The 26020-nt window shown below is 49.5% G+C and overlaps 2 protein-coding genes across 5 annotated transcripts in view; one reads left to right on the top strand and one right to left on the bottom strand.

The window, feature by feature from the left end:
- Positions 1-25785, top strand: part of dbh (dopamine beta-hydroxylase (dopamine beta-monooxygenase)) — a 28329-nt gene extending 2544 nt beyond the window's left edge. The window contains exons 1-15 of one of the 4 annotated variants that reach the window (XM_057019663.1): positions 7412-7429; positions 8422-8510; positions 15373-15577; positions 15723-15856; positions 20305-20451; positions 21170-21427; positions 21619-21795; positions 23520-23622; positions 23859-24025; positions 24104-24247; positions 24578-24616; positions 25012-25071; positions 25160-25287; positions 25349-25508; positions 25582-25785. In XM_057019663.1, coding sequence (XP_056875643.1) covers positions 15797-15856; positions 20305-20451; positions 21170-21427; positions 21619-21795; positions 23520-23622; positions 23859-24025; positions 24104-24247; positions 24578-24616; positions 25012-25071; positions 25160-25287; positions 25349-25508; positions 25582-25695 — 1557 coding nt within the window. In that variant the 5' untranslated portion in view covers positions 7412-7429; positions 8422-8510; positions 15373-15577; positions 15723-15796 and the 3' untranslated portion in view covers positions 25696-25785. Of the gene's footprint in view, positions 1-7411; positions 7430-8421; positions 8511-14817; positions 14957-15372; positions 15578-15720; positions 15857-16611; positions 18210-20304; positions 20452-21169; positions 21428-21618; positions 21796-23519; positions 23623-23858; positions 24026-24103; positions 24248-24577; positions 24617-25011; positions 25072-25159; positions 25288-25348; positions 25509-25581 lie in introns of those variants that run through there. The other 3 variants (XM_057019661.1, XM_057019664.1, XM_057019660.1) reach the window with 3 other exon arrangements.
- On the bottom strand, positions 156-14398 carry fam163ba (family with sequence similarity 163 member B, genome duplicate a). Its single transcript, XM_057019667.1, has 3 exons — positions 14109-14398; positions 2644-2759; positions 156-1909 (listed from the first exon to the last, which is right to left on the bottom strand). The coding sequence occupies exons 2-3, from the start codon at positions 2734-2736 to the stop codon at positions 1463-1465; spliced, it is 540 nt and encodes a 179-aa protein (XP_056875647.1). The 5' UTR covers positions 2737-2759; positions 14109-14398; the 3' UTR covers positions 156-1462.
- Positions 25786-26020: the final 235 nt, after the last annotated feature.

Raw genomic sequence — 26020 nt, 5'->3', positions numbered from 1 at the left:
GATATTTACCCTCAGTTTAGCAGTTTATTAAATAAGATGATCCAGGATGATGCACCCGAGCCGCAGTTCAGCGTTTGGCAGGAGGCAGAAAGGGGGAGATTAGAAATGTTAAATGCTCAAAGACTCAGTGGAAGGATCAGCGGCGACACTGCGGGTCAGAATTACACCATTTTATTAGCAATGTGTCCGTTAGTTATACAGAAGAACCAAAGACAGAGATGCTTCTGCTGTACTGCACTGAAAAATAATGAGGTGATGCAGGAATACTGAGGCCAACGCAACCATGACGACGACGATGACGATGATGAAGATCGTAGCTATGGCACTACATTTCTGGTGCGACTGTCACAGGTCCGTTTAAAGGTGGAATAAAAGCAAAGCACGACACCACAAAGGTCCACGTGTTTGTGCGCGCGCATGTGAGTCAGGATGGATTTGCAGGGAAGCACAAGAGGACAAACTTAAACCCACCGGTCCGGTCCGGTCCGGTCCGGGTCGGACACCCCATCACTGAGAACAAAAACATAAAAACCCGAATATTTGCGGCGAATGACTCGTCGTGATGAGAAGAGCGCGTTTGTTATAGATGGTTGGATATTTATAGAGGTGCGTTTAAAGGTGACGTCATCTGGAGCCCGTCGGTTCGCGAGTCGGAGGCAACTTAACGAGGAGTCCGGTAATTAATAAGCAGCGGTTCCTCCTCTGGCAGTAGAATAAGGGCGTGTCTGCCGCTCACCTGCTGGCACTGACACCTGGAGGCTAACTCAGTGCCATTTGATCATTATTGCAACCCACCGCTGGGTTCATTCACACACAGCCAGGCTGGCAGACTGTGTAACACACACACACACACGCCTGCATGCAAACGCATGTGTGTTCTGGACCCCCCCCCCCCCCCCTGGAGGAGCCCTCTGCTGCCCCCGAAACAACTGTGTTAAATGCTTCCATCTTCTACGAGCCCTTTATGGTCTTAAAATATTCTGTTTTTATATCACAATGTGTAAATCTGCCCCCCCCCCCCCAACTCTCCTCTAGTTTAGCGAAATGTTTGTGATTTCCTGGGACAAAAAGGTGGTCCCATCACGGGAGGGGACGCCAGCCGACCGGATCTGGGTGTTTGCAGCTGTAGCGGAGAGGATGTCCCTGCTAAAGATTACGCCGACAGGGCTGGAACGTTGACTAATCCAGATAAAATCGGGCACGCAAACTTTATCAAAGAATAAAACGCTGTGGTTTAAAAAACAGCAAAGCCAGTTGTTCAGTATTGTTATGGTTTTATACTCTAAACTCTATTGGCCCATGTGTGAGGTTCTGGACCTGAGCCAGGGCATCCTCCTCTCCTGGGAGCTAACAGAGACGGACGGACCCACCAAACCACACTGCACTGGACAAAACTGGTCAAGATTACAAAAACCCTCCAGTCCGGGTCCTCCCGGGTCACGGGGGCGTGCACGGGTCCCGGCTACACGTCGGTGCTGATGCTGCAGCTGCGTGTGAACATGTCCCTCATGGTGACGGAGCGCGCCAGGTTGGGCTTTCGGTAGTTTGTGATGTTGACAGGCACTGGCAGGTCCAGGTCCTGCTGCTGGATGCTGCGGTAGTTGATCCGCTCGCCGCCGTTCCTCAAGCCATCGGGCTGGTGGTGGAGCGCCGGCTTGGGAGGCGGGGGTGGCTGGAGGTAGAAAGGCGGCTCATAATGCGTGCACGACGGACAGAAGGTCTGCGAGCGCGTCAGTTTTCTTGCCAGGGGGGGAGTGGAGAAAAGGGCGGGGCCATTTGGGATGGAGGAGGCGGCGGCCGTAGCCGCCACAATGTTGTGGTTGGAATGGACGGGAGGGAGGTGGGACGTGACGGCGAAGTCCGGCTCCTCCTCCTCCGACTCTGACTCTTCTTTCTTACAGCAATAATACTGGAGAGAGAAGAAGACACTGGCTTTGATGTAAAGACTTCAAAGAGGTCGACGCCAACACGATACAGGACAAAAATCCATCACCTCATGATCACAAAAGGTGTTGATCTGAACAATGGAGACATTTGTGACCTCAGCAGCGGGGAACCTTGTCCTGGATACGGATCAACGGAACCGCTTCAGACCTTCCCTTCTGCTTTGGGCTGAAGTGAAAGTTCTGACAAATTACATTTCTGCTCACTGGTGTGAAACCAGAAGAGCTGCAGCTTTTGTAGCTAATTCTGTGGCTGCAGATTTGGCATTTATAGCTCCGTGGAACCAGTTTTTGGATTCTTTTCCCCGCTGATGTGTGATGACAAGGTCAGCCGCGGAGCAGACGGAAAGATCTCAGCAGCTCCGACGGAAATCGGGCAGAAATTTGGCTCAAACCTTCAGCTTTCTGCTGGTAAAATGGTGCTTATGTTGTCACCCCCACCCCCACCCCCACAGGGACTCTTCTCACCGTTATGTCACTTAATCCCTGCAAGCCCAATAAGATAAACCCCAATAATTTGAGATATTTTCCTGTTTTTCCCCGATTTCATATATTTAAATTGTTGCAGTTGACAAATGCTCTGGAACTAAACATCCCATTCAGATTCCAATCAACCCCTAAGCAGGTCAGGGTCTCGGATCAGGGCCGTTGTCCCTGATGTGTGTTTATGTCCAGCATTATAGATGCAGACGTGTCTTACCTGCAGCCGACAGTAGCACAGGACGGCGATGATGAGGAGTAATATTACTGAAGCTAGGATGCCACCAGTGATGACCACTGTCCCGGCTGTCATTCGAATGGCTCTCCATCAACACCCTGTAGACAGACAGCCCATAATTCATCAGCACACAGGCTTTATTAGGTCAGATAGGACTGCGTCTCGCTCTGCAGCTCATTGGATCATCCGGAAGCCTTAATGGAATCTTTAAACAAACAGGAACTAATGTGAGAGACCATTTAGGTTTCCAGGTGATGAAAGAAGAAACTAGCTGTGTGTGTGTCTGTGTGTGTCTGTGTGTGTGTGTGTCTGTGTGTGTCTGTGTGTGTGGGTGGGTGGTGGAGGGGCAGTGAACCGAGCCGGAAATGAAAGCAAAAGAGCCGATGAATGGAAAATAAAAAGGCAGAGACAAGATGATGGATGGGAACGTCAGTGGTGGGAGCGTGTAAATGAAGAGGAGCGGGAGGAAGACAGCGGGACTCGGATGAGCGGCTCATTCACGGGATGAAAGAGGCACCGCGGGAACAAGTGACATCAAAAGACACTAAACTTGGAGTTCAATGTGAAAAGTGTATTTTTATACGCACAAAAAAGGGTTTTGTCCCGTCTGAAATGACGTCATCTTGTTGGGCTTCTTTGATCTGTCTCTTTATGTTAACTTTATCCTTTTGACCTTTGTTCCATGTAAATGACAGCAAATGGGTCATGACCTTTGATCGGCAGCTACGGGCGAACTGGTCAGGAGCATGCAGATGGAAACATCTGGAGCTCTTCTGAGTTCTGCATCAGAACATTTGCAGCAGTGGGTTGACCTGACCTGACCTCCTCCTCAGGTTATGGGGTTGCTGCTCGCCGTTAATTGCCCCTCTTTAGTCTCCACGGCAGCCGGAGAACTGGAAAAAAGCCTCCAGCCTTTAAAATATTCTCTTTTTCTCTCGCTGCTGAAAGTTTTGCTGTGCCGTCGTGATGTTGGCTCCAACATTCAGCTTGGTTTTTGTGGCTGTCCCATAGCGTTGACAGAGCAGCTCGGAGGGAAAAACCATGAAATCGTGAGCTGGTGATCACGGTGATCCACCGGCCATGTTGAGAGCGGATCCAAGTAGGATCCGCCAGTAGCCTTGATTGATGGGAGAGTAAATATCTGTGCTCAGAGCCCTCCTGAGGACACCGACTGCCTCCAACTCTCCCTTAGTACAGAATGTTGAAGTATATTTCCCTTTAATACTTTTACTATCATCCCCATAGTCGGTAAAATCCAACAGCGGTTTTATCGGTGGACTTTTTACAGTTCCTAACATCCCATCCTGCAAGTGTCGCAGAATCGCACCATCACGCTGCAACATGGGTAATTGCCTCAAACCAAAAATAGGCTGACGAGCTTGTTGCTAAGCTATGACTCAGTGGTGCAAACCCTCACCGGCATCAGGCAAACGGCAGCGTTGTCGGGCTCTAACTCGACTGTGACATGGACACTCCGGCTTACAGACGTGTGTCTCCAGAGAGGCCCCTCGATGCTGGAGCAGATCGCTGGGTTTCTCCTCCGGATCTCCAGGCCTGTTCAGAGAAGCAGCGCGGCTCCTCGGGAATCTGCACACCAGCCACCCTGATCAATACAGAGGAGCAGCAGCGTTCCGACCTTAAGGCCCGTGAGTAGACTGTGAAGTTTTGGTGCAAACGCCTTTATAAAAATGGCTGAAACTTTATCCAGGCCCGTGTCCAAGCCTCTAATCATGGCTTCAGTGCAAAGCTGTTAAATTTTACTGATGTTCAGAGCAGCACTAATGTGTAAGAGTGACAAACTACAGAATTATGAGCCAAGTCCGCCGTATCATTAGAAGAAAAATGAGTCTTTTCAGATCAGAAACGAATGATGTTTGGTGTCAATTTCACACGTTGTGTCCATTAGTCTCGAGTATAAACTCATTGCGTGTTTTAGCTAAACAAGGATCCAGTCAAGAACCGTGTATTTGTGATTAAGTTATGAATTGTGTGTGTTTTAATCTGGTTTTAAGCTTTTTAAAAATTCCTGCTTCTGCCAGTGACAGACGGCCAACTGGGCGATGGTGTCATGGCGATGCAGTTGTTTTACTTTAAAGCTAATAGTAACTCTATTGTACAGCTTCAATTATCTCTACGCGATGCATGTGGGGCGAGCTGCGTTTCCTGTGGCTGCATCGATCCGTTAGATCCGATTCTACAGGAAACTGCGACCACAGGGTAAGGTTGCATAAGCTCACACACACGTATATGGACTGTGACTCGCGCGGCATGCATACGAGATAATTAAATCACTGTCACAGAAAAAGGACACAAAATGATGCCAAATATTCAAATGTACACAAACGGCAGCAGACAGAAGCTCCACACACACACTGAACGTGCTGTTTGATGGCCATTGTCGAGTGTCGGCATCAGCACACATCTCCCAGGAGTGTGTTGATCACAATAGTGGATGTTTTGTGGCAGGACGACGAGCAGCTTTAATTATTTACGCAGGCAAACATGCCACCAGACTCAGAGTGCAACAGCTGTGAAAGCCGAATTGTCTGCTCGGCTCCTTTTGCTGGTGTTTGTCTGCAGGAATGACGAGAGGCTGGAAGAGCAGCAGCAGCAGACACACAAACACTCGCGTGTGATAATTTTAGTACTAGCTAACATGCACCGACAGTGGGCTTCGGAATAAGCTGCCACACTGTGATGGAACATGGCAGGGATCACAACAGAGGTCTTGTTGGGAATAATGGCTGGTGACAGGCTTTCAGCTGAACGGGAACAAGCACGCAGTAGGTGGTGGGTTCGACTCGCACAAAAGGGATGATAACGCGCCCTGGGAAGGACGGGAAGAGCTCTGTTACAGCTGTAGCTGTCGCGCTGCTTTCCCCACCTCAGGTCTGTAGGTTTGCAGCCCCGTTTGGCAGAAAACTCAGACGACTCTGAGAAAATGACACACGCTAAAATTGAGTCAGCAAAGTGCTGCAGAGTTTCTGATGGGAGCCTCAACGACGTTCAAATGTAATAAAATAGCTGGTTGGAATTGTTGCGTAAATGCCCGGTTTGCTTGTCTCGCGCTGCTATTATGCTAAACAACACTGATATCAACCCTCTGCAGCGTTGCAAAACAAGAACTGAGTCGTTCTCATTGTCTGCCGGAGCAATAGCTCATGAAAGTAGTTGAATTAAAATGTCCTTTTCTCTTTAAGCGGTGAAGGTTCCTGCCAAGGGCCGATAACGAGAGAGATTTCAATTCCAAAATAAATCCGAAGCATCAGCACTGATTGAAGGACATTCCACGGCAGTGTAATGAATTAATTTCAATTAAAAAGTAATTTTGAGCCGGGACACCCGTGAAATGTGTGCGTGTCAGTACAATTAAGAACACAGCTGACGGGGAAGCCTTTGTGCACGTGTGTTTTCCCAGGAGGGAGACGATGAGCTGGATTTGATGGCGATCGCCTGAGCTGTGATGCAGAGGTGTGACATCCATTTGACTGGATCCTTATTTATCAACTTGTTCATCGTCATCAAGCCCCGATATGAGTGCTAATGCAGAGCCAAACCCTGAACAATCCACCTCTCCACGCGAGTAACGTGCACGTTGCCCAGCTGCAGCGCCGCTCCACGGGGCCTCCGGGCTCCTGAGTTCGTCCGGCTAACTTTGTGTCCCTCTGGGAATAAGCCGAGTCTCAGGTGAAATTCTCCTTCCTCATCGCTCTTCCTCTACTGCAGCTGTTGACCTTGGAAGGGGAAAAACTCCAAATCAGTTTTTCAGAGGGGAAGGCTGAAAGCAACTCTTGTGAATTGGCTCAGGTGTCATTTGTATTCAATAGGAGATAAAGGAGGAGGAGATAAAGAATCTGGCTAATGCAGCTGGAATGACCTCAGAACGGCGTTCGACCTGCTCGGGTTACGGTGGCCTCTCTACCTTTCAATGAGTTCTTCATGGCTCTAAATGAAGATGAGACATCTTTTTTGCTCAATACAAATCTCTCTCTTCATTCTTCGTCTCTTCCATTTAATGGGAAATCATCCATTTTCATCTCTCCATCCTCATCCTCCTCTCTTTCAAGTCCTCTTTCAGCACATCCATAAATCGCTTCAGTCCTTCTCTTGGCTGACGGCTCCATCTTTAACGTCCCTCTGTCACTATACTCCATCTCCTCCTCCTCCTCCTCCTCCTCCTCCTCCTCTTTGTCGTTAGCCGTAGCACAGCTAGTGCTGGTTAGCCTGCTTCTTAGGATGTTTCTGCATTGCGACATCAGATCCCTCTGATTCTCGATTAAACACTTCCTGTCAGGTCGTTTCTTATTTTGATGTTTATTAAATGGATGTGACTTTGAGTCGTGAAGACGCTATCGTTCCGCTCTTCGTTGCAGTTGCCAGCCGACCGCACTCCTCCACGAGGCGTTAATATCAAACTTGGGGTCCAAGCTGCTGTGTCAGACTACTTCCTGTGTCTTCAGCAGACTCATGTTGTCATGTTGGGAGAAATGAGACAGAAATCCTCCTCCGTGATGCTGACAGCATCTGTTCTGTGTCGCAGTACTTAAAGGAGCCATATGGATGCGGCGCTGACACCCGCCAAGTGTTTTTCTCTGCAGCAGGACTGGGACAAAGCCTAAAAGTTCCCGGACGACTGTCCAACTTGGAACAGATGAAATCCAACAAAGGGGTTCGTCTGTCACGGCGACTCCACCCTTTCATCCTTTCTTCTCTGCATTGTCTTCACCCAGAAAAAGGGCCTAAAGAAAATGAAGATTGACTCTGAAAAGTAATTACATGCAATCACATTTTGTCAGGCCGCCGCAGCCCTTCCTCCTCCCCCCGGTCATGCTACACCCTCCGCTGTGCAAATAATACCACTGGTCTCTGTGCGACAGGCTATAATCTTGGCAGCAGCATGAGCTGAAGTTGGCCCAGAGCTATTACAGGCCTTTGAACTTCACAGTTGATGGATTGAATTAGCATTTTTAACCCACAATGAAGCAGGATGATGTAAATGGCACAAATAAAGTGTCCTCAGTCCACTTTAGCTGTCAAGGACACGTAATGAGCACAAATCATTTCTGTTTAGAGTAAGCCTGTTTGGCTCAGAACATGTTGGGATTACATGTACTGCGGCAGGCTTTCGCCCCCCCCGCGCCTCTGAAGTGGTGGTTACCAGGAACTGGATGAATAAAGGTGTCATGTCAAGTGACAGCAAAGTTTCCCTCACTCTCCAGAACAGAAACGCAACCACACTCCCGCTGTTAATGTCAATACATGTTTGATTCACTGCAACTTTTGCTGCGGTTTACAAGCCGCCCGCAGGCAGCAGCTTAAACTCCCAGTCTGGGGGGAGAATGGAGGGTTCCAGGATAGATGGGACTGATTTAGGAGTTGGTTTAGGGGCCAGACTAGTAGCAGATCTAGGAGGTGGAACAAAAGGGGAACTTACACAAATACACTGATGCTGACATTACTTAGATTTAGTGTTCGACGCGCCCGTTAGAGGCTCTGGTTTAGGCCGAGGGCAAGTCTCCTCGGGGTGGAATTGCATCCATCTGCGACCTGTGATAGTGGGGGAGATTACAGGGTGGGAGGGGGCACAGCCAATCAAATCCCAGCAGGGGCCATGGCCCCTCTGGCCCCACCCCTAGATCTGCCCGTGACATTGACCAGCCCATACCCAGCACTGGAAGAACAAATTGCTTTCTGAGTTATTGTTGCAGGGAAAAGCTATTTCAGCCCTGCTAATCTGAGCGATATCTGTTTCTTCTTCAGGCTCCGACTGACGCCGGCAGCGCTGGACCGGTAACGGAGGCGCAGTGATTCATGTCGGCATGGGCGTGTCGGGCCGCTCCACATACATGGTAATCAAACATTTGATTTCATCTGGCACAGTCGCAGGCTTTAATAGCAGACTCCCCGGGCCTGCCTGCTGCACAGATTAAGATGGGTTTATGTTGGAGAATGGGAACGCAAAATGGAAAAAATAACGCTCTGAATTTTTAAAACATGTCCTCTTTAAACAAACTGGCCTCAAGGAAGCGCCAAATGTTTCACTGGCGATGAGGAACTCTTTCAAAAGGGCAACAACAACGTGATAAATTGCTCCATGACTTTAAAATTGATAAATGTAACAGGTCGGCCAGTCGGTGACTCCTTTACCGGACTGGTCCCACACCCACCAGGAAAGACACCAGTCAGTCCTGCGCGCGCACGCTAACTTATTGCCAAGCATCTGCATTTTAATAACCGTTTCTGCTTATTCCTGCATAAAAACCAGGACTGTCACTGTCAACAGCTGCCTCCTTTCAGCACAGGCAAATAATGACAAACAAAAACGAATCTCAGCACATTTCGCTCACTGCCGCCAGGATTTAATCAGCGGCGCACGCGTGCACATTTGCACGTAGGCCGGCGAGTGGCTGCTCCCGGTTTTTGATTTCAGTGTCGTCGCGGCCGCTCTGAGAAATCACTGACGGAAGAGACAGTTTGTTGTGACACTCGGAGCTCCGTCAGGACCTCATGGTGGGGAAAAAGCTGTGACAACAGCACGGCGCCGACCTGACCCCCCGACACATTAATACGCCATCATAAAACACACAAACGCACGCAGACAGGAAGCCTCCCTCTGGGTAAATGTTCTGTTAGAGCAGTAAACCCCCCAAATTTAGTTTCTTCTCTTCCTGACACAGAGAAAAATGAAAATAGGTTTTGTTTGTTCGGCCAATATGAGTCTTTAACCGTGACCGTTGTGAGCGTAGGCTTGTGTTTGGCGCTTGGTCGAAACGTCCAGCGACCGCTTTCTGCTGAACTTGTTGTAAATGTCGTCTCACATCGTTTCTTTTGGGAAGAAGCTTCTTTTAATTCTCTGCAGTTTCGATCGGGCACAGTTTAAGAGGCTCGGTTGCTTTTTGCTGAGCTCCTCGTAAGTCAAGGACGCGTAAACCGATCTGTCATAATGTCCTCATTCTGGCTAATGGATGTTTCATCTGATACTAAATGCACCTGATGGATCGGGGCGTGCACGTGGATGTGTGGCCGAGCGCTCCCCCACTTCAGAGGACGCTCGCTTGCATTCATTTCCTTAATGCTCATCTTATTCGTGACCACCATTTGAACCCGACTTCAGCCGATCCGTTGAACCCGGGCCTATAACATTATGAGGACGGCTGTAGGTGAGCCAGACGTGCACGCGCACATCTGGCGTGATGCCACGGCAGGCATGGCGAAACCAGAGGTGGTGCAGGGAAGGTCGGCGTGATCATAACCCGGTTATCTCCGCCGCGGGGGGAGGGGCGGGGCGGATGGTGTCAGCAAGCTTTGGCGGCGTTTTAGCTTGATAAGCTGTGATTAGCATGATCAACACATCTGCACATGCACGCGTCGGGCTTGTGTCGGTGCTCCGTGAAAGCAACCCGCCATCGTTGTGATCCACGTGTGTATTTTTGGACCTCTGCCGCTCATCTTTGTCATCCTCACTGTTTTATTTCCGCTCCCTACCTCCACCTGCTCTCTTATCTGTCTCTTTCACCTCCTTCCATTATTTTTTCTGGCTCTCTCCCCACCTGGGGGAACGGAGGCGGGCGCCGCTTCCTTAAACTCCAGCGCCACAGGCAGTGAAAAACCAATCAGGAGAGATCGATGGCTTCAGCTCTGTCGCTCGGACTGACACACTGGTGTGTTTGGAATAAGCAAACACCTCTTTTACAAGAAGTTGGATGATTCAGGAGTCGCAGCAAAGTCAGCCGCTGAAGGCAGAGGGCAGAAACGACAGTAACGGCCTCATAAATGCATCTGATCTGCTCTGTCCAAGGCTGTTGCTTCTGTTCAAAGTGAATTAGAGCATTAACCTCCCAGGATGTCCCACTGACCTGAGGCCACTGAACCAAAGACTTGGCCCTGGTTTCTGTCCTCCGCCTGTCCTGCACTAGTAATGCTCGCTTTGTCTTAATTATTGATGCTTCGCCGTCATTGTTTGATTCAAGTAGGAACAAACCCTGTCCTGGTCTTGGATCTCCAGCTCACACACTATCTTTAGCAACGTCTCCACGCAGTTGGGACTGACAGCGACGTGACCTTAGCGGCGCGTCGATGTCTGGCACCGTGGACGGAGAAACGATGATTTCCCAGATTTGTCCAGACGTGATGGCTGCAGAGGGACCCGCAGCGGTTGTACAGGACACGCTGTGATTGCTTTCATTTGTCTTAATCGTTGCAGTTGTGACCTTGTGGATTCCCGGAGGGACTGAATAAATCTGCAGTGCAACGCACGTCTGCCGCGAGCTACGAAACGGGCCGCGGGAACAAAACCTACTGTGCTTCAGGCGAATGTCACTCTGAGCTGGCTGAGCTGTGCACCCTGCACCTGCAGTGCCTTTAATGTCACACCTAAAGCTCCTTTGGTCTGTGGGAGACTCCTGCGGCCTTCCCAGACTCAACAACAACACTTCCTGTTGGTTCAGATGACTTATTACCACAGCGGTCTGTGTGGCGGGAGGCAGCAGTGTGTGCGTTAGCAAAGAACTGAGCTTTTCTTATCTGAAACGCACTGTAACGCGCCGCATATCTGCTAGACTTTAAGTTTGGTTTGACCCTGAAGGAGGAATCGCGTCCGTAGGAGTGATTATGCAGCTCCTAGCATCGGTGCACGGTTGTGCTGCACAGGCAACGGTCGACGGTTGGAGGAAAAAAGGCAGATGAGATGGCAACAGGAGGGGTTTCTAAAGGGGACGGGGGGATAAGAGGGCAGACAGACGGGGATGAGAAGATGTGGGAATGTGAGAACAGATGGACGGATGCACGTGACCCAGTGAAATGTATAGATAATGGAAGGAAAAGTGTGAACGGCCACAGGCTGCGATTGCTCAGTTATAGGTGCTAATGGCCCAAACCCAGGAGATAGAAAAAGTACAAGCAGATCTTTGGTTACTACGGCGACGGGGCTATTACAGGCTGACATTTCAGTGTTGCCTTTTTCTGGGTTTTTTTAGGCTTAAGTTTGAGCGCCCGCTGCTTATAGTTTAGAGAAAGCTGATAGCCGAGAGGTGGTCGGGCAGGAATCCAGAGATGCATGATGAGATGCAGCACATCTGATGGAATCTAGGAGTTAACGTCCACTCCTACCACAGAGGAAGCCCACACGTTGGGTGGTTTGATCTTTTTGCCTCCATTAGTTTCCAAAATCACTGTAGTGCTACAAGCATTTAAAAAAATAAATAAAAAAATCTTAATGTTAATGTTGTTCTGCTTAATGTGGCTGCTTGTGCAAAAAAGTGTCATTTTATATATAAGGTGGAAGCTCACAGGTTCACATATCTGATCTAAATTGTGCAGCATGCTTCAGCTACAGATTGAATTTTTTCTCGATTTGGTTTAAAATTCTATCTCGACAGGTTTCACTCTGTTTGCTTTAGAGGCCAAAAATCAGACGCATACTGAGGCGCCTTGAACGCACCTTCACCGTAAAGCCTCGATCACGTGTGACGTGTGAACAGTGCGAGCAGCGTGAAGAAGTTACCAGTCCTCTTTAAAATGAAGCATCGCCAGTCAAGGGGCTGCATAACAAAACCTCTGAGCTGAGAAGAGGGCCAGCTAATTCCAGAACCTCCTCGTGGAGGCATTTTGCCTTCGCGCATTTGCTGGGATTTCTGCAGCGACATTTTCTGGCCTCTTGGTTGGATCTAGTTGTCGTGAACTGCTGCTCTTCCGAGCATTTCTGCAGACGTGTTTGGCGATGAAGCCGTGTTTATTGCGTCAGAAATGAGGCTAACGTGCAGCAATGCTAATTGAATTGCAGTCGTGCAACATGTGGAATGAAGTGTTGGCAGTGGAGCACCAGCTGGACGTGTCCTCGTCCTTTACTCCTCCTTTCTTCTCACCTCTTGAGCTGTTTTACCATCACTCACTGGACTGAGGAGCGCTGACCAGCAGCCTGTGCATGTGCATTCATGTCTGGCGCCGCTGGTGATGTGTGAGCATGTCAGGGTGAAGCTGCGAGGACGAAGGGGGGGTTGGGGGGTGGAGCGTAATGCCGAGGGGGAGGGGAGGAGAGCTGGGTGGATGATGGAAGGACTGGGTGGTGACTGTTTAACATGATCATTCAGCAGCCATATTGCCCCTCCCCCACACCGGCCTCTTCCCAGAGCAGATCTATCACCATCTAACAGCCCCCCCGTCCCAACGGTGCATTTTGGAGGTAATTAAGTTGAAATGTGAGACCACTGTAAATGGGAGGAGGACAAAAGAAGGGAGCCATCTGATGCCCAGTCACCCACTCTTCTGCAGAGACCTTTCTTTTCTCTTCCTCTTTTTTCCTCCTCTTTCACCTGCTTCCTCCTCTCTTTTTTTTTTCGTCCCACTCACCGACTCGAGGAGGGCTCCTCGGCAGCAGGCGGGCAGAACAGTCGTTCAGTTGAGCACTGAGGTGTGTGTGTGTGTGTGTGTGTGTGTGTGTGTGTGTGTGTGTGTGTGTTTCAGAGAGACTGCTGGATCTCTCAGGGGGCTGAGGTTATTCTGATGGTCTTAGAGGAAGTCGCCATGGGAACACAAGCCCCGCCTTGCCTCTGTAGCTTGTTGTAGAGGCACAATGGATGTTTGTTTCTTTCCTGTCAGGGCATAACATGATCTTAGGTCATCACCTTCAGAGGACCTCAGCCCACCTTTAAACACACATCTGTTGGTGACCATCATCAACCGTTCCGATGGTTGTTTCCTCCACTTCTGTATTCACCATGATGCGTCAGTAATATTAGTATTCTAGGTAACACTGACAACAGCCTGGACCTGATGGTTGGATTTGTTTTGACAGCAGAGTTCTGAAGAGTCTGGAATCTAGAACAGCCTCAAAGTTTTGAAATGCACATGGGGAGATGTCTGTTTCACCTGTCAATCTTTAATCCCAATATCAGATATTCATGGATTGATGTTTATAGAATTTCTTATCAGAGCCAGTAGTGGAAAGAATGGTTCTGCAGTTTTGGGTTTTTCTGCAGATTTTTTATTTATTTTTTAAAAAAAATCACAATATTGGAAGCAATAATTGATGTTTCTCTTTAAAATCTGCAGAAGCATCATTATTTTTAGCTAATGATTCTTCACTTTATCATCTCTAGCATGACCTCAAACATTTGGTCATTTCCATCCCTCTTTAGTGGGGAACTTTTATCCATTCTGGCACCTGAAGGCTGCCTTGGCTGTGTTTCCAGCACCAACCAACCTAAAAATATCTGAAGCGGAACAGTTTGGCTTGGCCGTGGCTAACAGTTGGCGTCAGAACACCGTGCCTGCTGAGCCTCAACTGTTGAGTTTATTCGAGAATCAGCACTGAGATGTGGACTTTAATGAATTTTAAATGTATTTCCAGTGCAGATCTAATGTTTTATTTATTTATCTGCCTCTGTCCATGGTGCTGAAAGAAAAATCGACTTTTTCTGTAAGTAAAGAAGCAGCTGTGAGAATCTTACCTTCAGAGATAAGGGGGATTCACCGGGTCACATGGAGGGTGCTGCGGAGCTCAGGTCCCGACCTCTGCTGGTCAATTTGTGTCAACCTCAGCAGCTGAATAATGAAACTACAGACGCAGGGGAAGCGGAGCTGCAGCCGCGGACTTCTGATCAGAACCAACGTCTCTGCGCTTCAGACTACTTTTTCCTGCAACATTCTGACCGTTCACAGGCAAAACATTTACAGTCCAATTCCAGTCTCGCATTTAAAAAAAAAAAAAAAAAAAAAATACTCCAAAGCTGGAAAACTGTCTGGGAAATCAGAGTTTGGAGCGGGCAGCCTGCAGGGACGCTTCCATGCACCGCTCGTCTGGAGTTGCTGGAACAGCAGAGGCTGGATCACCAGCGGCTGTCCGTGAAACGAAACACTCCTACGCAAACGGCATCAGCAGCAGCCTCGGCAGCGTGCGTGTGGGAGAGAGCCGTGCAAAAAATCCCCATCTCAACCAGTCTCCCACCGTCCGATCAGGTCGCGGCTGGATGAGCCGTTGTGGCGCCGCTCCGTTGTTGCGTTTATCTCCTCCTGTTCTGTCCCTATCAGTCTAGTTCTCTTTCTTGCCTCCTTCCGCCACGTTTCTATCTTTGCATCCCATGCTTGGCAACAATCAGGCTCCCTTTGTTTGTCCCGGAGAACATAGGCTGTGAAATTTCCGCGTATTTGCTGATTCCGCGGAGCGACGTGCGGCGCGGCGTGGCGCGGAGCGGAGCTGCGTGCGAAATGCGCTTCGGATTCAGGAGCCGGAGCGCCTGCAGACCCGGAGAAGGACGCAGCTCGGAGAGACGGCGCTTTAGTCACAGCCTCGGGCTCTGTGGGTGCTGAGGAGGAAAGGGGGAGGGTTGGATGTGTGTGTGTGGGGGGGGGGGGACGTATGTGACTGCACGCATTCTAAACACTAAAGTCTGAAAGGAAACAGAAAAATCTCCCTCTGTGGCAAAAATATTTTATTTAGAGGCGAGAACCTAATCACCAGCAAAAGAATGTAATTCAGTTCATCTTGTTTCACGTTAATTATCACTCGAGTTCAGCGCAGATGTGCTAACCTGACCGATTTTAGTCGCCATTATTTTGGAAAGGTCTTCATTTAAATTGAAAACATGGAGCTGAGTGAGGCCACGCATTACAAGTTAATACGTTCAAAGGTTTATATGTTTATTTTCCCCCAGAAAGGCTTTTCTGTATTGTAAAAGCTTAGAAATCATGGACATTTCAACATTTTCCCCACAGGTGACTCCTTGATGCGGAGAATTTGGGGTGAACGTGACCTGTGCAGCCTCCGGATCAGTCGGTCATGTTGCTGCCGTGATCCTTCCAGTCAACTGCTCCTTTTAAAGCCCAAGTGAATCCGGCTCCATTAATCTTCCCACCTGTGGGCGCATGAATTAATCACCTTTATGAATCCTGTGTGCGTATGACAGCCAACTGAATAAAGGTAATTAAGAAATGACACTTGTAATCAGACAAGGTGGAAAAACAAAGTGGCCTTCTGTCTGGAACAAAAGGTTCATTAAGCAGCATCAGGATGAAGGACAAGTTCCTGTTCTCTCTCTCCCCACTTCCTCCCTGGCTGGTCCCAGTGCTTCCGCATCATCCTCCGGATCGCAGATTTTCCCTCTCCTGATCTCCAAAACTTCCTTCATCGTCTCCGCTGATGAATCCTGGGTCCCTGCGACAGTTGGAGCGGTCGATTGAGGCGGTGTTAAGAGCAGCAGTGAGTTTTTATTGCATCCATTATTCAGACTTACAGAAGGGAAGATTAGCGTACTTGAGAGTGAGCAGTGTTGAAATATTTATAAAAGGAGAAAAGATGGTTGTGCGAGGCTGAAATCTGCTTCTCGCCGTGTGTAATGTGTAATTTGTGTTACTTCACACCTTTGGCTCAAGAGTGAACAGCAGAATTTAAATGAGGTTTTTCGTCGCCTCAGACTGAACGGCGGCTCGTTTTGCCAAGATAACTGGAGCGTGCAGGTAAATTAGGATGCAGATGTCAATGAGACCAGACGCAAATTCCTCCAAAAACTTTGCATATTCGAGTAAACGGCTCAAAAAAGCCTTCGACAGCTTCTGTGTGAGGTTATTTACCATTTTTGTGAGGGCCTGATGCTGCAGTCTGTACTAGTCAACACTAAAAGAGCATTTAACACAAATAATCCACGGCTGTTTCCCTCAGTGGTCGGCCCTGCTGCACATCTGTCGGGCTTCATCCTCACGCCCATCACACGCTCGTGGCGCTGCTGTAGCTGAGGGCTTCACCTGCTTTTGTGTCCATAAATGAGTACCTCCAATCATAAGCGAAGCACGGTGGGAACATTTGGGGGCGATGTCTGGAGAGTTCTAAGCAGGATAATGTCAGAGAGACCCCCGGGCGTTTGGCATAAACAGACACAGAGGAGTATCGTCATAAATCTGCCCCTCCTCCGTCACATCCCCTCTTCCCTCTGTCCTTCTTCCCGTTTCTGTCTGCAGATACATCGGTGGCATAAGAAAAGAGGGAGAGAGGAGGCATTAAAATTATGAATGTGAGGAAAGGACAAAAGGAAACAGAAAAAGAGAACAGCCAAAGAAGAGGATCCACATTTCAGCCTGAGCCTCAGGGAGTCGGGACTCTTTATTGCATTAACCAACATGACTAGCCTGTTCTGGTTTCTCCTCATATCCAAACCTTTTCTCCCAATAATCTTCTTCCTCTTCAAGGACAGAAAAAAATCCTTGCACAATTAAATCCAGCAGATGTTGAATTTGTATTCATTCTACAGCTGACGAGCTATCCTCTCATCCCCGCAGAGGACGTGTAAAGAGGTGTGATAAATATGGAAATGAGATTCTAGATCATCCATCTCCACCAGGAAATGTGTCTCGGTCCCCCTATCTGGTGTCATCTGCACCGGGAGCTTAATCCCGCCCAGGAACGAGACGCAGGGATATTTGTGATGGGGGAAAAACAATCTCACTTTCCGTTCGTTGACTTTGCCGATCAGGTTGTGTTTTCCATTTCTGAGGAAACATTTTGGAGAAGATATAGAAGTCTTTTCTAGGAAGTGTCTGTGGCAGGAGGAGCGTCTGTGAGTTACCTGCTGACGCTCAGACAGGAGCGAGCACTTTCCTGTCGGCTGTGCCAGCCTTTCAAAGCAGCACGCATCCCTCATGAACCCTGTAAATGGACGTTTGATTAGGTCTCCTGCAGCCTTGGGCAGCAGCTCAAATGGAAAGGTCCATTGTGTTGAGGCCTTGTTTATTCTTCCACAAAGCAAAGAAGGCATCGTCCGCATCTCCATATTCTCAAGAAGAAAACCTGGGTGAGGCGAGCCCTGCGGTGTGCTTGGAGTTCTTGGTTTGGTTGGGAAATGTCAAAAAAACGTGCGTCACAAGCTGGTCCGGGCGTAAAAAAACACAGAGATGGAGCGCGCCCCGAAGCCACGTTAGTCTGAACAGATTGTCATTGATAATGTCCATGGTTGAATTTGGATCAATTAAGGGTTGGCAGATGTGCAGGATCATGGTTGACCCCAGGGCTTAAAGAATACAATCCAATTTCCCTCAACAAATGTAATCAAATTAGACGGGACAGAAACAGGCAACGAGCTGGGGAGGAGTCTTTTATAAAGCAGGCAGGGGACGAGGCGGCGCAGTCGGGCGGAAGAACGGCCAGAACTTGGACCAGAAACTTTGACTGCTGGATAGAAAACCAGTGACAAAAAAGAATGAGGATCTTCAACCGGGACCTCCGTCTTCAGGACGTCACCCTCTTGTACTTCACAGCTCTGGCTGCACTCATGGTGATCTTGGTGGCTTCGTATCAGGCGCCCATGCACGCCGTTGATGTGTCCAAATTGGTCCCCTCGGGCCCCCTCCCACCTCTCCCCATGCCCTTCCGTGTGCCCCTCGACCCACGTGGAGAACTCTACCTGGCCTGGAACATCAGCTACGCCAATCAGGAGATTTACATGGAGCTGAGGGTCGCTGACCTCAAGCAAGGCGTGCTGTTGGGGATGTCTGACCAGGGGGAGCTGACCAACGCCGACCTGGTGGTGCTGTGGAACACCGGCACCAGAAGCTACTTTGGGGTGAGATGTTTTTAAAATGTAAAGGTAAATTCACCGAAGCAGTTCTACTGTAGCGAGACTCGCGTGAACGGTTTCCACATCTCTGCAGGGAGACGCGTTGTTTGTGTGAGGAACGGGCTTATTTTGTGATTGCACGATGATAAATGAGGTTATCAAGCCCTTAATTAAAAATCACTCAAACTGCACTAATGGCTCAAGTTCATCTGGGAATCATTAACAGATATTAGCATATAAAAATTCAATCCACAGGCTGATTAAGATGTGTCAAATAATTTGTTGTAATTTTACCCACTAAGGAGTCTGAGATGGGAAAATTAGCCTTTTTATTTTTTTTTTAGTGGCAACGAAGGTAGAACATAATTTCTCTAACGTTGAAATTTCAAGTGCGAAGAAGCTAAAGGGATACTTTAAGTCCTTTTCTTATCTTTATTGACAAAAGAGCCGTAATTTTGGTTTATATAACCAAGGTGAGGTCACAGATTATAGCAGGAATTACATTTGGAGCTTATCTCTCCAGCTCTGCTTCAGAGCAGGAACCGTGCCGTCATCTTCGCCTGTAAAGTTCCACTGACTCATTCAGCGCCGATAAAAACGCAGAAGCGACTTCTGGGAATTTGCGCTGTGATTTGATCTGAGGGCTGAAGGCGATCTGCACGCCTCCCGAGACGATCCCGAAGCCAAGCGATGGCCTCGTGTTAAATAAAGCCTCGTGCAGTCTGTGCGGGGCGCCTCGTACATTACCGAGCTGTTGGCGAACGCACGGCAGAACCTTTAATCTCACACCAACATCCCTTTAATTGAAACCAGCATCCGACGCTCCCCAACAGCAGAGCCCGTTCTGTCCTTGTCTGGCGACAATATTCTCGAAGGCCAGCGACGCTGGGCGGCGCGCAGCGTGTTCACGATGTCCTCGCGGCATCACTGATCTGTGTTTCCGGCCAGATTGTGTGGGTGGACAGGAGGGCTGCTGGTACAGGGTCCTGGCACGAATACCTTGGGGAGGGTCCAGAAACAGGATGGAGAAATTTACTCACACTTGAGGAGAGACTGGAAAAGCTTAAATCCAACGTTCGTCATTGGTCGAGGAGGAAATTAAGGTGCAGGAAGTCGGCACCAACTTTAGGACGGAGGCTCGCATAAAGGAGCCGTGTGTGCTGATGGATAAAGTTCTGGAAGGCACCCAGTCGGTCATGCTGGTGTACCATATGGCCAGTCCCGGTGGACCGGGTGCTCAACTAACCAATCGGATGAAAGGGTTCGTTGCTCAGGTCTAATTAGTGTTTGTAGATGGTGGAACAGCTTTACTGTTTTCTCCCCACCTTTTGTTTGTCCTTTATAGCCCTTTAATTGTTCTGAAGTGTTTGCAGGTAAGATAATGAACTCTTAAAAATGCAAATATGTGTTGATTGGATGTTCCTCCAAACCTCAGGTTACATGTGTAAATATTGCAGCTGCAGAAGGAAAATGGATTTTAGAAAGAAATCGGTGCTTCGCTGAAGCAAACTTGACATTTCAAGTTTTTCCTGAAGCTTCTGGGCTGCATATAGAAGCTCACAGAAGTCTGCCCGTACCGCGCTCCTCCTCCTCCTCCTCATACCTAAAGGAACCTTTTCTCCTCAGACATGTAACACACTCAACACATGCAGCCCACCGAGGCTTTATTTATAAAGACCACACTGTGTGTGTGTGTGTGTGTGTTTAAAAAATCGACACTTGAGAATGTTTGTGAAGAACGGTTATATAAGAGGAAGAGCCGAGGAGACAGAAATAAAGGAGTGAGGAGCTGTTCTGGCCAGATAGAAGTGTGACAGTCTTAGTGCAAGCGGAGCAGATGGAGCTGCTTCTGATGGAGGTACAGTCGTGTCCATCAGCAGCTTCTACACACCCAGATTCACCCTCCACCCACATCTGCACGACACATCTACAGCATCTGTACTGCTGCTCCAGAAAGCCCCCCCCCAGCTGTCATTCTCCAAATTTTACTGACTGTTTCTTCCTGACATTTGGTAGGAGGGTGGAGGGCTGGAGCCATGTGGCCCCTGTGATTTTATAAGGGTTCCGCGCTCATAAAAGCTTTATATTTGTGCCCCATCAGGACGCGTGGAGCGACGCCGAGGGCCGCGTTTCACTGGACAGCCAACAAGATTACGAGCTGATCCAAGCCAAGCAGAAGCCTGACGGATACTACCTGCTCTTCAAGAGACCCTTCAGTACCTGTGATCCCAAAGATTACCTCATCGAGGTTTGGTCAACCCTGTGTGTGTGTGTGTGTGGGTGTGGGTGTGGGTGGGGCTGCTTAGATGGATGCTTCAATGCAGACGCGATGGCACCCAGAAGTGGAGATTATTTCCTTCACCTTCAGTTCTTTTGTCGCTCCTTTTCATTTTTTGATCACCTTGAGCTGCAGAACTCGGAACCTTTTTCTCCCTTCCTCGCTCATCCAGCCCCTCCCAATAGCCTTGGTTAGACGTAAAGAAGGCGCGCGCTCCCGTTGCTCCATAACGCGACCAGGTGTCACGGCGCCAGGCCTGTGCTCACCGGTTAAGAGGTGGCGAAGGGAAGCAGATGGCGCGAGAGGGGAACGTGGAGCGATGATGCGTAACATAAAGGAGGGAGTTTCTGTGATCAGTGATGTGCTCTCAGTGTTTCTGTTTTCAGGTGTGTGGACCTGAAATCATCTGCTGATGCATGATAATTACAGTTTCCATGGTACCACAAATTTGCCGATACAAAACCAACGCTCATCACTATGACAACGTGATGAAACACCTCGTCTGTGCCTGAGCTGCAAAATAATGAGAATCAAGAGAAGCTGGTTGGGCTTGTTGGTGTTGCAGAAATGCTCTTAAGATTTGGATCAATAGCGATCTGGCAGGTTTGAAACCTACTCGGTCGTCAGTTTATGTTGTTTTCATTAAAGATGCTCTTTTGTTTCCTGTCCAACACATCTTGTCCTCCAGGAGGGAACTGTACACATCATCTACGGATTCTTGGATGGACCGCTTTCCACGCTGGGGCAGCTCAACCTGTCACGCATCCACACCGGCGTGCAGAGAGTCCTGATGCTGCGGCCCGACACGCCCCTGCCTGCGCTACCTTCAGACGTGCAGACGTTGGAGGTCCGGGCTCCCAACGTGGTCATACCGAGCCAGGAGACCACCTACTGGTGCTTCATTCAGATGCTTCCTGACAACATGCCCAAGAACCACATCATCATGGTATTAATGCTCTCTAAGATTTGGAAAAATGGAGTTTGAGATGGGGATGTTGCTGCAGTAGGTGTGTGTGTCTGTGTGTGTGTGTGTGTGTGTGTGTGTGTGTGTGTGTGTGTGTGTGTGTGTGTCTCTGTACCAACCCTCACCACTCTCCCTTTTGCTTGTTTCTGCTTCCACCTCTATGAATCTGCCAGTACGAGTCGGTGATAACTCCGGGTAATGAGGCCATCGTGCATCACATCGAGGTGTTCCAGTGTTCTCCTGACGTCCAGACCGTTCCTCAGTACAGCGGCTCCTGCGATGACAAGATGAAGCCGAGCAAGCTCAACTTCTGCCGCCATGTGCTCGCTGCGTGGGCCATGGGTGCTGAGGTAGGTCTCCGAGGTGGCCCCCAGACGCTGGCGTGAGTCATGATGCAGCCTTGCTGACACCAAAGCACCCTAAAGTTTAGATGCAGCAGCTGAGGAACTGAGGAACAAATTTGGCACTAAAGTCTGCCTTTCATCCAGTCTTTGCATCTATTTAAGGAGATAAGCAAAAACTCCTACGTGAGTGATGTCGTAGCCTAAAACTGTGAGGAGAAAACCTTGTCAAGATGAACCCACACACACCGCCGCTCTATTAAGAGCTGTGAGACAGTCTGTGTGTGGGCAGAAGGACTCAACATCACACATCCGCGTGCACTGAGAAAGGGGCTTCATCAGGTCTGATAATCTCATTAGATCTCACGCGGGTGGCGTTCCAGTCGGAACGATCAGACGTTACGCGTGACGGGAAAATTCGGGATGGGCGGAGCTGTTTCCGGGGTCGCCTGGTCACGTATATCTGGACGATAAATCACAGCATTTATGTGGGTTGGCTCCAGACCAGCTGGCCCGGCAAGCAAGCAGCCGGCCGATCACAGAGCGGAGAAGACGGGGAGTCGACGAGCCTGTCACCATATTTGTGCGCCGCGCTCCCTGCTGTCCCACAGCCGGCCGGGCCCCTTCTGATTGGATTATCTGCCAGCCAAACAAAAACAAGCAGGATGCCTTCTGCGAGCTGTGAAGACGAGATCATGTGGGAAGTATTCAGGCCTCCTCCATCACATCTAAATAGAGTTGTTTTATTCCCGGTGGCGCCGCATCGAGAGGGGGAATAAAAGGGAGGAAGGAAAGGAAGCGTGTGAACGAGGAGAGGGTGGAGGCAGACCAGAGAGGCGGAGAGCAGGGTCCTCTCAGGATTTTACTGGAACAACTTCATTAAACCCAGCAGCTCTTCAGACTGTGTCAGCAGAAATGGTGGACCTCCCTGATGAAGAGGATGAGCAGAGATCAAACACGGCTGCGCTGATGAGAACATGGACGCGCCGTCCTCACACTGATGGGAATTCCAGCTCTGATCTTAAAGTTAACAATGTTTAAAGAAAAATCAGCTTTTTAAAACAGGCCTTTGATGCGTGTGGGAGCAGCAGCTTCACTTCCAGCTGCTCTTCAGGGCTTTGCTGGTGATTGTGGTGCTGAGATGGAGTGATTTAATTGCTTTCCTGTAGGGGCAGGTGAACCAACGCTGGGCTCCCTCAGCACCATTTTCAGCCTAAACCGACTCATTTTGGAACAGATCACAGGTCCCCAACGGCCTCGGTGCCATTTACTGCTCCTCAGAGGAGAAGACTGAAAGATTCAAATCTTCTCCTGCATTAGAATCTGATGGTCTTGCTGTGTGACTCCTGTGGGTGTTTGGGAGTTCAAGAGAAGGCGCGTGTTTATTTTTAGAGGCTATCGTGGAAAACCAGGAGCGTCAGGCTGGAGCTGGAGAGGAGCTGATATGATTGAATTCCTCAGATGTACAGAAGCACTTTGACACCTTAAATCAGGTGGGGAAGTCTTTGATTAAATTTTAAGTCCTCCTGCTGTGTCGGAAATGGAATTCTCTCACCTGGACATCTGATAAAGCACCGAGAATGGACGCATCGCTCAACACTTCAGCTTCTGCACACAAAAATGATCTGAAGGTGCTTCATGCTTGAAAAACAAAAGTTTTTTTTTCCCCACATTGAACCTTTGTAGTATTTCCTAAAACAGCTGGGAACTAACGTTTGTGTCTTGGCTTTCAGGGCTTTTATTATCCCTCTGATGCAGGGCTGCCGATGGGCGGACCCGGCTCCTCCAGGTACCTGCGCCTGGAGGTCCATTACCACAACCCCCTCCTCATATCTGGTGCGTACCTGCTGTATGTCTGAGCGACGGAGGTGAACTCGAAGCACCGCTGACTTAGGACAGTCAAACAAAAACCAAAAGTTTCAGTTCCGATGTTGCCGTTTCACCAAAAGAGGGGAAATGTGTTAAATCCATTTATAAAAGTGACAGAATCGGGCAGAACACGACAGCGGGAGCTCGTACGGAAGAATTCCCACATTCCATTAATATTCCATGGTGTGATCATTCCCGCACAGGCCGGCAGGACTCATCGGGGATACGGCTCCATTACACGCCCAGTCTGAGGCGCTACGATGCCGCCATCATGGAGCTGGGCCTGGTTTACACTCCCATCATGGCGGCGCCTCCAAAGCAGCGCGCGTTCCACCTGAGCGGATACTGCACCTCCAAGTGCACCCAGACCGTGCGTATACGTGCACGGTGCACATCGTCACGACACGCTTTTGCAGTAGTAAAGTAAACTTGTGTGTGGATTATTTAGGCTTTGCCTCCAGGAGGAATCTATATATTTGCGTCGCAGCTGCACACCCACCTGGCGGGTCGAGGGGTGCGGACGGTGTTGGTGAGGGGGGGGAAGGAGCGTGAGGTGGTGCAGGAGGACCAGCACTTCAGTGCACACTATCAGGTGAGCGACAGGTGCGGCCGGACGCAGAGGACCGTGTACTTTTGTACTCAGCCGTTGGGGTAGAAAAACGCCACATCTGTGCGAGCTGCTGGGAAACACGGAGGCTTTAGTGGGGGATGTTCTTTCCCCACACCTCCATTATTCAAGTCCCCATCAAAAAGTGGCACCACATAAGCCAAGACAACTAAATTATTAAAGCGTAGTTCCACATTTCTCTCGGTGTCATCCTCCAACCGCCCACCGATACTGGGAATATTAATGTTTTAATGCAGCTCGCATGTACAAATCTGCAGTCATCTGGTAACTTCTCATTCTTCTCTCTCCACGCAGCCGATTCGCGTCCTGAGGAAAGCTGTGCACGTTCTACCTGTGAGTACGTCTGTCACGACGCTCCCTGCATTGGAAATGAGCACTGGCTGCATTTTAGTCTCCCACAGAGACGATTTGCTTTCTAAAGTATATTCAGAACCAAATAATCTCCGCACTCTGCGATCTGAGCCACTCCTGATATCTCCGGCTCACTGGCTTGAATTGAAAGTATTAAAGCAAAATACAATTGCTGCTGCGTAAGATGCTTAAACGTTTGGTGGGGACGGGCTGCATGAGGACAGGAGAGTCTCAGGAAAGGGATAAGACAAACCTGCAGCAGCCGAGTGCTACAAGAACGGGATTAATGGCTCCACAAGGAGCCCTGATGGTCTGTGGGTAACCTGGGATGATCTGGCTCACCGCTGAACTTCTGCCGTGTCTGATTGGTCCCACAGGGCGACGTCCTCATAACCAAGTGTACTTATAACACAGAAGATCGCAGCAAGCCCACAGTGGTGAGCACGTTTCTGCCTCCAACTCTCCTTCCACGTCAACAGCTGTTTTTCTGAGCCATCTGCCTTCATTTCCACCCATTCTGCTCAGGGAGGATTTGGAATCATGGAGGAAATGTGCGTCAACTACGTCCACTACTACCCTCAAACCATGCTGGAGCTCTGCAAGACCCACGTGGACATGGCCCACCTGCAGAAGTTCTTCAGCGCCATGAACAGGTAGCGTTGGCTGGTTTCTCCATCTCTCACCTCCAGCAGGGCTAAACTTCCTCCTCCTCAGGTTCCACGGAAGTGACCCGTGTGTGTGCGGCGAGGTCGGGGTGACGGAGCAGTATTCGCAGGTCCGCTGGGACCCATTCGCTGTGCAGGTGCTCAACTCCCTCTACAACACGGCCCCCATCTCCATGCACTGCAACCAGTCGGACGCACGCGCCTTCCCGGTGAGTCCCAGTCAGACCCGGTCACCAGTCAAACCAGGTGGGCCTGACCCAACATCCATGTGCTCCTGCCCAGGGGGACTGGGACGACCAGCCGCTGCCTCTGGTCTCCTCCACCCTGGACAAAGCGCGCTACCCCTGTGAGGCAGCCGGCCCCCCCTCTGGACCGACCCCTACTCCCCATGCCTGAGGGGACGGTGAGCACCTGTCCTCTCAGGACAAATGTCCCCGTAGTGTTTAAAATTAATTCACAATCTCACATTAAAGACAGTTTCCACCACTTTTAATTGCAAACGAGCATCATTACAGTTGGGCAGGATGAAATTTGGTGATAAATTCCTGTTGTAAAGATCAGAATGAAGCAACCAGTTAAAGAACGGTGCCGTCTGAAAACACGTTTATTGGTGGGACAAAGCACAGGTTGGTGGCCGATACACATCCTCCTGTTAGACGTGACGTTTGTGAACGTAAACTAGACCAGAGTGAAGCTTCCCAACGCTCCCAGTCCTCCCAGC

The sequence above is a fragment of the Takifugu flavidus genome, chromosome 20 (assembly GCF_003711565.1).
Source record: "Takifugu flavidus isolate HTHZ2018 chromosome 20, ASM371156v2, whole genome shotgun sequence".
In the NCBI taxonomy this organism is placed as follows: domain Eukaryota; kingdom Metazoa; phylum Chordata; class Actinopteri; order Tetraodontiformes; family Tetraodontidae; genus Takifugu; species Takifugu flavidus.
Note: the sequence above shows the minus strand (reverse complement) of the source record. Positions and strands in the feature narration are given on the sequence as shown.